This window comes from Diabrotica virgifera, chromosome 8 (assembly GCF_917563875.1).
Source record: "Diabrotica virgifera virgifera chromosome 8, PGI_DIABVI_V3a".
NCBI lineage: Eukaryota > Metazoa > Arthropoda > Insecta > Coleoptera > Chrysomelidae > Diabrotica > Diabrotica virgifera.
In genome coordinates, this window is record NC_065450.1 from 64,860,487 (window position 1) to 64,874,170 (window position 13,684).

At 32.1% G+C, this 13,684-nt stretch overlaps 2 protein-coding genes across 3 annotated transcripts in view; one reads left to right on the forward strand and one right to left on the reverse strand.

The window, feature by feature from the left end:
* Positions 1 to 13,684, forward strand: part of LOC114331767 (probable G-protein coupled receptor CG31760) — a 923,592-nt gene that overhangs the window by 522,676 nt on the left and 387,232 nt on the right. The gene's annotated exons all lie outside the window — the stretch shown is intronic.
* Positions 1 to 13,684, reverse strand: part of LOC126890606 (uncharacterized) — a 107,027-nt gene that overhangs the window by 21,582 nt on the left and 71,761 nt on the right. Inside the window, exon 3 of the mRNA XM_050659685.1 lies at positions 796 to 1,019. Coding sequence (XP_050515642.1) covers positions 796 to 1,019 — 224 coding nt within the window. The remainder of the gene's footprint in view (positions 1 to 795; positions 1,020 to 13,684) is intronic.

Genomic DNA, 13,684 nt, shown 5'->3' on the forward strand with positions numbered 1-13,684 from the left:
AAGATTTTGCTTTTTGAATTATCCGAATATCTCTTTTCTTGTAAGAGCTGTACAATTTTTTGTAAATAAAAACACTGATTGACTCATAAACATAAATATCTTAAATAGAGATAGGATTGATAAAATTAGATTGGTCCGCGTGCAACATATATCTCAATTCTATTGAGCATTTATGGGATGAATTAAAAAAAGCTATTCGCAGTTATGGTCCCGGTAGAGGAATATCGGGCTACACCCCAGGCAAGGATAACACATCTTTATTCGATTTCAAACAGATTGCGAGCAGTCATATCTTCGAGAGGTGGACATACCCGCTATTGAATTGTTTTGTTTTGTTGTTAATTTTGTTTTTTGTTTTTATTTTAGTGCGTTTGATATTTTTAATTAAGTAATCCCTCAAAGCAGTGTTTTTATTTGCTGATTTAAAAAAAAAGAAATATTCGGAGAATTCAAAAAACAATATCTTAGGAACACATCCAGAACAATACAAAGGGAGTATGTAACTAAATCAGCCCTCTAATTTTTCTACAGAATTTCTTAAAGTTAGGAGAAAATACAACGTTTCCATTCACCCCCATATAATACCATCTAAGCAAACATATTTTGTTAGCGCAATAATATCAAACGACATGAAACCTGTACCTACAAACTGTTGCAAGAATCTTGAAAATCGGAGTAATAATAAAGTTATAAATTGTCAAACTTAATCAAAAATTTTGGCCAAATTGATTCGGCCAAATTTGATCGATTGTGTCTCATGAACCACTCAAAAACCGAACCAAAATATTTGCTTACCTCCATAAGGCATGTCTCTCTTTCCTTTTAAAAAAGCTTTAGGGTGCTTCCAGAACCGACTGCAGCCACTTTCGTATGAACATCCATCTTCGTGTACCATGCATTCATTCCATCTAAGAATCCTTGGACAACGACCGTCCCAGTTTCGACAAGGATAGAAGAACATCGACGCTAACGCTTCGAATGGGTAATTCCGATATATTTCTTTTGCATATTGTTTACACCTAAAAATAAAATAAAATTATCGGCCTGTATCTTTATAAATTTGTAAAAAGCTCAGGCAATAGATAGTTACCAAGTATTCTGCCCTCGGACATATAGAGAATTTTCTCTGTCTCTAGATAGACGTCACTAACGCGTCAGTACGCATTTACTATTTTATTAATATGCATAGTTCTACAGCTGGATTCAGTTCGCTTAGGGATACACTACAGCAGGGGTGGGAAAATGTTTTCTAGAAAGGGCCACAAAATGTTATTCGTCTATTACCGAGGGCCGCAATATTTGTTACCTTAATATGTTCGAATTTTGAACTTTTTACTAATTTTGTTTAAGGGGGTATGGCTTGAAATCAATATTTCAAATACCATTTTTAAAATCTTGTTTTTAAATTAAATAAACTTATTTAGTACAATTCAAAGAATATTAAAAAAAATCAAGACTAAATATTGAAAAATAACCCAACGGTGGCAAATTTTTACAGACACCTCAAAAGAAAAAGATTTTGAAAAGAAAAAAATTCAAAAATATTTTATTAGCATGAGTGTTTTCTTGAGGTAACGCTCCCGGGTTTTTTAGTTTTAACGATTTTTGAGTTTTTTTATATCACCCAGAAGTCAAAATAACGAATTTTTTGTAAAAGGGGTGAAAATTTACGTATTTATTATCGTTAAACAAAAAATAAGCCTAAAACAGAAAATATCTCGCCAGAGTTACCTTACGAAATGTCTAAGGAAAATCTATGAAAAATTTCAGGTGGATCTGTCAAGTAGCTTTTGAGTTACAGTGTCCAACGCCTTTGAAAAAAGCAGTTTTGAGAAAAACGCGTTTAAAATTTTGACAACTTTTATTTTCAATTTCTTTTTTTGTGTGTCAAATCGTAAATTGATGCCCATCGGAATATGTTTTTGAATCGCAGAGTAATTTACAAAAGAGAAGGGAAATCTGTTGAACCTTTCTCACTACGCTCAAGCTGCTGCAAAGCGAATCGAATGTAGGGATATTAAACATGATGTTTTGCGGTATTTTTACTTCGGTAACTGAAATTTTCAGAGACTGTTCCTGAAGGTATGTACTTTCATTTAAAATAATAAAAAAAATCGAAATTTTCAAAATTTTCAAACCTTATTTCTCCCCCTAAATAACATTCGCCCTTATTTAAGCATGCTATTTTCCTCAAATATATGATAGGTAGGTATATATTTATTTATTTTTAGTCTAGGAACCTATTTCTTTTTTCACTAATATGGTTCTCAAGATATTTCCTTGTGACATTTTATGAAATTTACTATTTTTTGGGGAATATGCCACAATCTAAGTGTGGAATTAAATTTATTTGACGTTTCGATTTCCCTTCGATTGATCTTGATTCTCTTCATTGTTTTTGTTCTCTTTAAAAAAATTAAATACTTAATAAAAAATTATGACATTATTTTATTATTTACAAACTTAAATAAATAATATTTACTATTCTATGAAAAACCAACCTTAATGGCTTTTATAAAATTTTTGTTTAGTTTTATGTCTTCGTTCATGATTCTTTCTATTTCGGGTGTAAACTTTGTGTTACCAATTCCGGTCTTCAATGGATTTTTATTTATGTTCATTATTTAAAATGTTTTTCACAAAAAAATGTCTAACTATAAATTTAGCTAGGTATGTACTTTCGGTCATTTGCAAAGATTTGTAAAATGCAAATATATAGCAAAAACATGCAAATTAACCTATAATTTCCAGTTGAATATAAACTGATACACAATCAATTTGAACTGAAAAACTATTTATTAGAAGTGATAAGGAATGATTCGATTTTCAAATTCCGTCAACAAATTACAACTTTTTTCTTCATAAATTTTAAACTTATTTTCTGGTACATTATTAATTTAATGGTTTTAATAAGGGAAATAATTGAACTAATTCTTTCTTTTTTATATGATCAATGAATAGTTTGAGTTTCATTTTCAAAGTTTAATTTTGCGTTCAAAACTTGTAAATTTAGCAAATTACTAGCAGTTTTTCCTTTCTAAAAATAAAGCAATTTCCTCCCCTAATTCACAACATCTTTTAAGGACCTTTTTTAAACTTAACCAACGAAGATGATTGTGGTATAAATAAGACATCAGGATGTTCTGTTTCTAACTCTACCAAGTATGCTATCACCAGTGTTGCCGATGTCACTATATGAAATTATATTAAGCCACTGCTAAAATGATCAGATTTTGCCCAACCGCCAAAAATTATGTTAAAATTTTTGATCTTGGTAGGTTCTAAGGGTAATAAAAATACATTAAGAAAAAAGTTATTTTATTCAACTTGTTAATTCAAAAATACTTGTAACAAAATTATATGTAATATATTACTATAATAAAACTACATCTGGAACGCTTTCAAATAAAATTTCCTCATCCTTTATGTGATTAAAATAATTTAACATTTTTTGTCTGTTTGAAAGGAGTAACATTCTTTTACTCCTTCACTTTTGCTAACACTAATTTAATATTTGCCCACATATCGCATTTAAACGTCGACAGACAACGATATCTAAGAAGACGTGATTTTTTTATTTCTGCATTGCTGCATTATCAGTTTTTGCACTAACTTTATTACCCATAAGATATTCTTTTTGAATATTTTCTGGAATTTCTGCAAAAGATTAATAATACAATCGCCATTCATCGTTAATATTTTGTGTTATGTCCCAATTATTGACATAATTCCCACAGGCATACGTATAAAATTATGTTAAAAAATATTTATTATCAGAATGTCATAAAAGTTAAGTAAATCTGAAAATTATGTACAAATCGGCAACTCTGTCGATTTTCTACACTGTCTGGTACTACGCGAAAAATGGCCGACGATCTGCGCAGTAATAGTGCGCGAACTTTTCCCGCCTTCTAGTGTGTCACTGCTGTTGCGGTTTATATGCTGTGATGCTATGGATGCACGATAATCATCCTCTTGAACGAATAAAATTAACAATATTAGTTATAATTGAAATGACGTTGTCTACTTTAAATTTTCTCAACATTACAATATTTGCTGCTCTTAAATTGGGTGCTCCGTCAGTCGTTACACTTACTAGGTGGTTACGGGATAATTTAAAATTTTCCAAACAGTTCCTGATTACTTCAAAAATAGCGTATCCATTTGTTGAAATTTCATGTATTTCATTGAGGGAGCAAACAGAATACTGTGCCGGAAACCCAAATAATTGCTTGCGTTACATTGAAAATTTGCGGAAAATTTACCCTCTGCGCAATTGTTAATTAATAGCTGCATTATCTATATTGATTTATTAATATTAGCAATAATTTGTTTGATAAAACGAAATGAAAATAATTTACTTTTTTCCGCGGGCCACAAAAAAATGTATGAAGGGCCGCATGCGGCCCGCGGGCCGCACTTTGCCCACCCCTGCACTACAGGCATCTCCGAAGACGCTGAAAAGCAGAAACCTTGGTCATCCGATGGTCATCCGATGGTAGTGGCCCGGGTCGAATTTAATCTAAGTCTTAGTCTTTCCTTATTTCATTTTGTATGTAGCAATGGGAAAAATAACTGCATTGACCAACCTGAGCTTGGTACTCTTGTATAATTTATCTATTTCAATTCGGGCTATTGTTAGTCTACGCTTGATTTCTGAGGTATATTGTCATTGTTAGTTGTCAGGGAGCACTAATATAGAGCCCCAGTAGGCAGCCCTGTCTAGTTTTTTTTTGTTTTGAATACACTCGAGTAGGTATATTCGGTGTATTTTAACTTTAATTGAGTTTTTTTCATACTGATTTCTTATTCAGTTAACTAAGTGGTTAGGTACTCCCATATTTCTCATTATTAGTCATTATACTACAGAGAGGACCACATTTTACTAAATTGAAAGATTTTGTGTATAGCGGCATACAGGTTGTCAAATCGGAGACTCTTTCATAGTAGGATTTGTCACATATCACAAAGCACTCGGTGTAAGGTATCATGGCTCTACATTGAGAGAGACCTTAAGAGTAGTTATATCTTAATGCTTAATAATATATAGGCCGTTATATTTAAAATAAGGAAATTTTAGTCTACTTCCGGTATAACCAAAAATGGTAGGAAGCTGTAAATATTTTATATAATTTGAGCACATCCAAACCCCATTGTTCAATATTTTTGCATATATTATTATAGCCCAGTCGGGATACCATTTGACCTTGCATTAGGAGCTGCACCAAATTTTATTTTTCTAATCTTTAGGGGGGGGGGTTAATAGTAGTATAAATTTAAAATCTCGACTGAATTTGACCGTTGCGTTAGCCGCCATCTTGATTTTAAACGAGAACCGTTTTTGCTCAATATCTCTGCCATTTTCAACTTTTCGACAAAAAATATACAAACTGAAATTGTTGAAAATGATATTTTCTATAATTTCGTTTATTATAATTTTTTTCGTGCGGTCCATATTTTCCGAGTTTGGGGAAAAGAGTGACAGTTAAAGCATAATTATTGATTTATTGAATTATCTCGTTTATTATTACTTTTACAACTTTTTTTAACATATACAAAAATGAAGAGAATTAAATTTTGTACAATTTTGATCTCTTCCATTTTTTTGATAAAATCAATATTTACGGTAGTACGTATGCGGTAAAGGCGCGAGCGTAAGACCCGATTGATTTTAAAGCAATTGTTTTTGTTCAATATCTTCCCCATTTTCAACTTTTCGACAAAAAGTGTAAGAAGTGAAATTGTTGCAATTACGATTTACTACAATTTGTCGAGAGAACCAGTGGCGGGTCTAAGAGGGGAGAATGGGAAAATTCCCCCCAACGGGGTCCAAAATTAAAAAAATGTTGAAATATTAAAATATGTTAGCTGACATGAAACTTAATTATCTACAGACAAATTTAACCAATAAAACCCGCTAGTTAATAAAATTAAGTAAACTTAATGCATATAAGTTATTATTTATGTCTTTTATGTACTTAGTTTGGTTGGTGTTTCATTGGAAGTTTCAAAAATTGTATAAAGTATAATTCTCTTTATTTTTGTTTATATACAATTATGTCGTAAAGTTAATAATAAATGAGACAATTAAATAATTATGCTTCCCCTCCGCTTCCACTATTTTTCTCCTTAACTCGGAGAATATTGATCACATAAAAAAATTATGGAAAAGATATTGTAGAAAATTGCGTTTCCAACAATTTTAGTTCCTACCGTTTTTGTCGAAAAGTTGAAAATGGCGGAGATATTAAGCAACAACGGTTCTCCTTTAAAATAAATATGGCGGTTAATGCAAAAGCGAAATTCAGTCGAGATTTTAAATTTACACTACTATTGATCTCCCCTAAAGGATAGAATTATAAAATTTGGGGCAGCTCGGAAAAAAGATTCAATTCAGTAATTATGCTCCCCCCACCACTTTTTACTATTTTCCCACTTAACTCGGAAAATATCAACCGCATGAAAAAAAATGTTGAAAAGAAATTGTAGGAAATCATATTTGGAACAATTTAAGTTGAAAATGGCGTAGATATTGAACAAAAACAATTGCTACAAAATCAATCAGGTCTTACGCTCGCGCCATTATCGCATACATACTACCTTAAATATTAACTTCAGTAAAAAAAAATGAAAGAAACTAAAATTGTGTAGAATTCACTTCTCTCTATTTTTTTATAGGGACATTTTTTGTCGTAAAACTAACAATAAACGAGATAATTCAATAATTATGCTCTATTTATATATAACTTTCACTATTTTCCGCTATAACTCGGAAAATATTGATGGCACGAAAAAAATTAAAAGTTGAAATGATAGAAAATTACATTTTCAACAAATTTTGAAAATGGCGGAGATATTGAGCAAAAACGGTTCTGGTTTAAAATCAAGATAGCGGCTAACGCAATGGCGAAATTCAGTCGAGATTTTAAATTTACACTACTATTGACCCCCCCCCTAAAGGTTAGAAAAATAAAATTTGGGGCAGCTCCTAATCAGGGGCGTCATTTGGGCATCCAGGGGGGGGCATTTGCCCCCCCCCTGGCCCTAAAAAATGACTGAAATTTACAAAAAATACATCAATATTCATCATAACATCATATATAATGTATTGTATATATGTGCTTGCCCCCCCCCCCAAACAAAATTTCAAATGACGCTCCTGCTCCTAATGCAAGGTTAGGCCTGTTATTCGTCTAACCCGACTGGACTATTAATTGTATATTGATGTTAAGTTTCTCCAAAACGGCGAATTGGAACTCCCAAAGAACCACCCAGTATATAATCGTCCAAGCATTGTCTGGCGCAGAAGCCCACGCACAATAAAGGAAAAAAACATATATTCTGGCATGGCTCAACAGCTTAAAAACGGATAAAATATTTTCATTACCAGCGATAAAATAGAACGGAGTATTTTGTGCTGCAGGCCAAATCCATCAAATAAAGTGACATTAACAAAGAGGCACGCAACGCAAACAAGATCAGAAAGCACCGACGTATAAACTTTTTTAAACGTACTTATACTGCATAAAGAACACTAATTTGATAGACGTATTGAATCATTTGTTTAAAACTATACAGTATGAAAGTATGATGCAAATGTATGAAATAAATGCATTATTTCAGATTCAGACTTTAAAAAAATCTTCTTCTTCTTCTTTCCTGTATGTGGGCTTTAGAGCCTGTTTCCTCTTCAATATTAGCCTCTTAAATTTTTTATATTGTCGCACCATATTTTTCTTGGTCTGTCAATACTTCTTCGTCCATTTAGTGACTTATCTCGTGCTATTCGTACTATCCTATCCTCTGCCATTCTACTAATGTGTTCGTTCCACTCCTGTGTCCGTTTTGTCACCTATCCATTTATGTCTTCTACATTGCATGCTCCTCTTATGTTTTCGCTTCTCTCCCTATCCAACAGACTTTTCCCTGATATTCGTCGAAGTATTTTCATCTCTGTTGTTTCTAGTAGTCGTCTTGTTTTACATGTGTCTTTCTTCGCCGTTTATGTCAATATAAGTCTAATTGTTGCTTTACAGTTTCTTGCTTTTGTCTTACCTTAACTGTTTGTTCTTACAGATTGTGTCATTAAGAGATCCCGCCGCTTTACTTGCTTTTAAGCTTTGTTGTCGTACTTCTTCTTCAACATCTCCGTAACAAGTTATGGTGGTTCCTGTTTATCTGAACCATCTCAGATAATTGAGGGGTGGTTACCCCCTACCATAAGGGTTGATGAAGTAACAATACTCACTGTAAATTCATTTATTGGTACGTTAAAGTAACTACGGTAAAGAGCTGGTGGTATAATATTTAGTAGCTGTGATGTTTACCCGTTGGGATCTCAAATACCAATGACTAATCTTTTCGCAATGAAATTAGAACTAAGAATGTGGATTCCCCTGTTTACTGTTTTGGTATAAATAAAAGTGAGAGTGTTTTTTATTAAAAATGCTGTGTCGGCTTGATTATAAATAAAGGATACTATTTGTTATTGCAAACTGACCTTGTATCGAAAGCCGATACAGGTGCGGTAATATGGGTCAATCATGTTTACTATAAACAAACTTATTTAACATTTAACTATTAAAAGAATTTGTCTTGTACTTAATAAGATGATTACTAAGAGATGCAGTGTATCCCAATACAAAGTTATAGTTATATCTATAACTAGATATCTAAACCTTGCTTCCTGCTTTATCATTTTCCCATTAACTTCGATTTTACATCGTATAGTGGGTATTTAGATGTTGTCATACATTCGATTTTTTCTGCTGATATTATCATATTATTGTATTTCTTGGCTGTTGTATTGAAGATATCTGTTAATCTTTGGAGATCATCTTCTGTCTAGGCGATTAATGCGGCGTCTTCTGCGTGACATAATATTTGGATTTATTTGTTCCCCATTCTGTAACCATGACCTTTACGTACTGCTTGTATTATTTCGTGCATTATTATATTAAAGAGCAGTGGGCTTAACGAGTCACCTTATCTGACTTGGCTTTGTACTGGTATAAACTGTGTTAGTTTTTCATTTTTCTTAGCCTGTTAGTTTATTACTGCAATAGGGATGTTCACTGTTAAATTCAATAGATTATAAGGTATATACAAACGTAACAATCATAAAACTGTTTAAAAATGTATATTTTTTAAGATAAATGAGTTCATAATGTTGATTTTCTTGGAGGCTAAAAAAACGGTACCCTGCAGCGAGGCTACGGCCTGTGACGTCAGCAGTCGTATCGTCTTTGATCGACGACTAGTTGTATACTTATTTACGAAGTTTATAATTTGAATGTGTGCAGTTCTTTACGTATTTAATTATTAAAAATGAAACCAAATAAGTGATGTTTTGTTCCTTGGTGTGTAAATGCCTCTAAAAACAATTCTGACAAGATTTTTATTACAGTTCCAGCTAATTTAAATCGTAAAAAGAAACGTAAAAAAGAAGTATATGTATCAATAAAAGCCAAGCTTTTCTCTTGCGAAGATCACTTCTTTATTCTAAGTTATGGATCTTTTCATAAATAAATGGGTTTTTAAATTAAGTACTCATTTTTACCCAATTCTATGATATGCTTTAAATTTAAGTTAGTTTGGCTATAAAAAAAATTATAAAAATTCTTAATACCTACAGTCGAAAACTTCGTATTTTGGACTTCTAAATATCTGTTTCTAAATATCCAGGCAACGAAATTGGCCAGCAAGAATTTTTTACAAAAATAAAAAGTACCTATATATTTTATGATCTTTTAATTTGTCTGGAGGTTTAAAAGACTTGGTGTCCATAACATAGTAATAAAGCAGGTACCTATTTATTACCGACAGACCCTTTAAACTAGACATCATTTAAATTAATAGGGCAAAATCTATGCAAATGCTATTTAAATGCATTAATTTTTTCGAATCGTGAGAAAACTAATAAATATTTTTGAACAATTTGAACGCAGAATTAAAGATTACATTATTACTGAGGGCCAAAAGTCCATAAGAATAAAAAAAAGTTTCCTTTGAATGAAATATTTGAAATTAAAAATCACACTAAATTTTCTCTTTTTTTGTACCCCTGTACCTTATTAAAATAAACATTGCGCTACTCTGTGGTTGATTTATTTCTTTACAAGATGACAAGAAATCAGACACCATTGTTACATGTACAGTACGTAGGCTAAGCGAATCAGCTATTTTAAAACCTTTCATTTTATTTATTTATTTGTACCACCCAAAATATGTCCTTAGAAACAGTCTATCCACTTTAAACTAAACAAATTCACCATAAAACTCCACGCCCTGATAAAACAATAAGAGAATAACAAAATACAAAATAAAATGACCTGAACTAACGTCAAACAGGTACCCAAAGAGAAAGAATACTGTGGACATGGCGCGCGCTAGAGTATATGAGTACGACTAGTGACGTCAGAATCGTTTCCTTGAAATTTAAAATAATGCTAGATTTCTAATGAAATTTTTTCATAGAAAGGCTTTTTTAATTTTCTTTATAGTTTAGACAATAATTATTATTCCTAGAGTGTTTCTTAATCGTTTTACATGTTTCAATTGACTATTAAATTTTTTGTGAACATCCCTTATTGAAATTGACCACCTTCATCAATGATGTAATGAGAATAACGGATAGTAAATTATATCCTAACGTAATTTAATTTCGCCAATAAATATTTATTGTAATTTTATTTTGCTTAACTAAGTAGATCATTTTAGTTAAACCTGGAGAAATAAATATTCGAATATCGCATCATTGTAAAGCCGATTAGAAGACCTTTCAAATTAGGTGTCCCGTGACCCCAATTTGTATTTAAAAAAATCGTCGGTTACGTCCTTACGCCAACACTGATGACGTAATTTTCTGCATTATAATAATATACAGCAAGTGATGACCATTTAAAAACAGAGACTGGACGTGTTTAAGGATTTTTTTTAAATCTGTTATCCATTTGTTATACTCAAAAGAGGTACCTCTAGGAATAATTAAAACGATCGAAAATATCTACCACAACAACAAAATAAGACAGCAAATAGAGTAGAAAGGACGTCGAGCCACGGTTCCTCAATTGAAAGACGATAAGTGGGAAGACCACGAAAACGATGGAACAACAACTTAATGGAGGCACTTTGAAAAAACAGACTGAGTCATGCCTATACAAAAAAAAGAAAACTCCATACTTTTGCATCATAATTTTGTTTTAAGTTTCATAATTTTGGTTCATAATTTTGGTTAAATACATTGTTGCAAAGTCGATTAGAAGACTTTTCAAAATATTTATCTCATGACTTTGACTTGTATTTAAAAAAATCGTGGATTACGTCATTATGCCAAGACTGATGACGTAATGTCCAACACATAAAGCAATGGATGGCCATTCAAAAATTAAAATTTACATATTTTAATATTTTTTTAAAGGCATCTATTTCTGAAATAATGGAAATATTCCATACTTTTACATCATACGGTATAGTAAAACTACTAATTTGTTGATATACGGTGAAAGTCAACTCCAGATAAACACAAAAAAAGTAAATCGATCTTTCTCAGAGTTTTCTCTCAGTCGTGATGTATTATTGTGTTTAAGCATGTCTAGACTTATTTTTGAAAAGTCTGAATATTCGACCTGAAATTATATTTACCGTAAAAACGAGAAAATCAGAAACCAGAAGGGTCAGAAATTTCAGTAAACTTAAGCATAAGCTCGTAATTAAACTATAAGTAGATGTGGAGATATTTTTTTACAAGAAGAATAATTCAAGGTCTAAAAGTCTATAAGATATGTGTGAGTGTGTATATAGTCTGTTCCAATAGTAGGGGAGGGAAGTATGCTAAATGTGCAGTCACTGGAGCGCTTTGGTGACCTATTGGGTTATGAAGAGAAGGTTCTAAAACCAAAAAAGTTAAGTAAAGTTTTCCATTTTAGTGAGGACTTTCCATTTTTAATTTAATTTTCCATTTCCAACAATCGTTTTTTTTTAATGACGAATTTTGCATGAAAATTCGTCCCCCTTTCTATACAAATTGACATGTTTTTTTAAATTCTGAAGAAATTCTTGTTTTCTGAGTTACTGGGAGGGGGGTCAAACTTTCGTTGAAATACTCTGTATATGTGTGAAATAATAAAAAATATATTGTCTCTAATGTTTCAAACATAAAAAAGTTAAAGGTAAAAGCAGTTTTTGTTTTTATTTGATTCAGAGTTGGACCACCATCTCCATATAGCTATTTCAGCATCTATGCATCCTCAATGAAGCTATGCAGTCACAACTCTGAAACAAAAATCAACAATCCTGCCTATTTAAGGGAAAACATCGCGATTCAATGTTTCCACCTTTTGAGACGCAAAACAGCGATATCTCTTGTAATATGAGGAAGACGAATAGGCCTAGATACAAAGTTTACTACTTTTATACAATCGGAATAATTGAAATAAAAATAATAAAACAATATTTTAAATCCAAGACTTTTCGTTAAGAAACTGCTTTCTGGCTGCATCCTGTATCTCCCGCTTTTACAATATATAAACACAAGAGACGACGAATAGGTATAGAAGAAAGCAAATAAAGGACACTAGCCACGTACTTACCTTCTTTTCGTCTAGGAAAAGGACCGAAAGGCAGTCTCAGGTACTCAAATCAGAGTAAAGATGAAAAAGATAAAGGCAGTTTTTGTTTTTATTTGATTCAGAGTTGGACCACAATCTCCGTATAGCTATTTCAGCATCTATGCATCCTCAGTGGAGCTATGCAGTCACAACTGTTTGTTTCAGCATTGTTGATTTTTGTTTCGGAGTTGTGACTGCATAGCTTCACTGAGGATGCATAGATGCTGAAATAGCTATACGGAGATTGTGGTCCAACTCTGAATCAAATAAAAACAAAAACTGCCTTTCTCTTTTTCATCTTTACTCTGATTTGAGTACCTGAGACTGTCTTTCGGTCCTTTTCCTAGACGAAAAGAAGGTAAATACGTGGCTAGTGTCCTTTATTTGCTTTCTTCTATATTCGTCGTCTCTTGTGCTTATATATTGTAAAAGCCGGAGATACAGGATGCAGCCAGAAAGCAGTTTCTTAACGAAAAGTCTTTGATTTAAAATATTGTTTATTATTTTTATTTCAATTATTCTAATTGTATAAAAGTAGTAAACTTTGTATCTAGGGCTTTTCGTCTTCCTCATAAAAAAGTTAATTTATTGTCGTTATCTTAGATATCCATTAAAGTTTATCTTAATGGTACTGTCATGTATACATATATGTAGCGGGATTGAAAGTAACTAACGATATAATTCGTCGTAAATTGTACGCGAGATATGAAGAACAATTGGTGCCGCCATTATTAGACAATTTTCTTAATAAACTCAATGTTTGGAATTATTAGCGATAGAACAAATTGTTGAAAGTGTTTTCGACGCATAGCATTCAGATTTAAGAAAATAAACAAAAAAACTGATAATTATGGAATCCCGTCGTATACGCCTATGACAAACAGAATACATATTTAACTAAAATAAAACATAGTGCAGTCACTGAAGGTTTTCACCTCCGATTTCGTTGAACCTCCATCGATTTTCATGAAAATTGGTGAGTAGTTAGAGGATACCTCAAGTAACAAAGGTGACATGATGCCAACTTGCGCTTTTACCCTGGGGGTGGATGCCACCCCTTCTCGGGGGTGAAAATT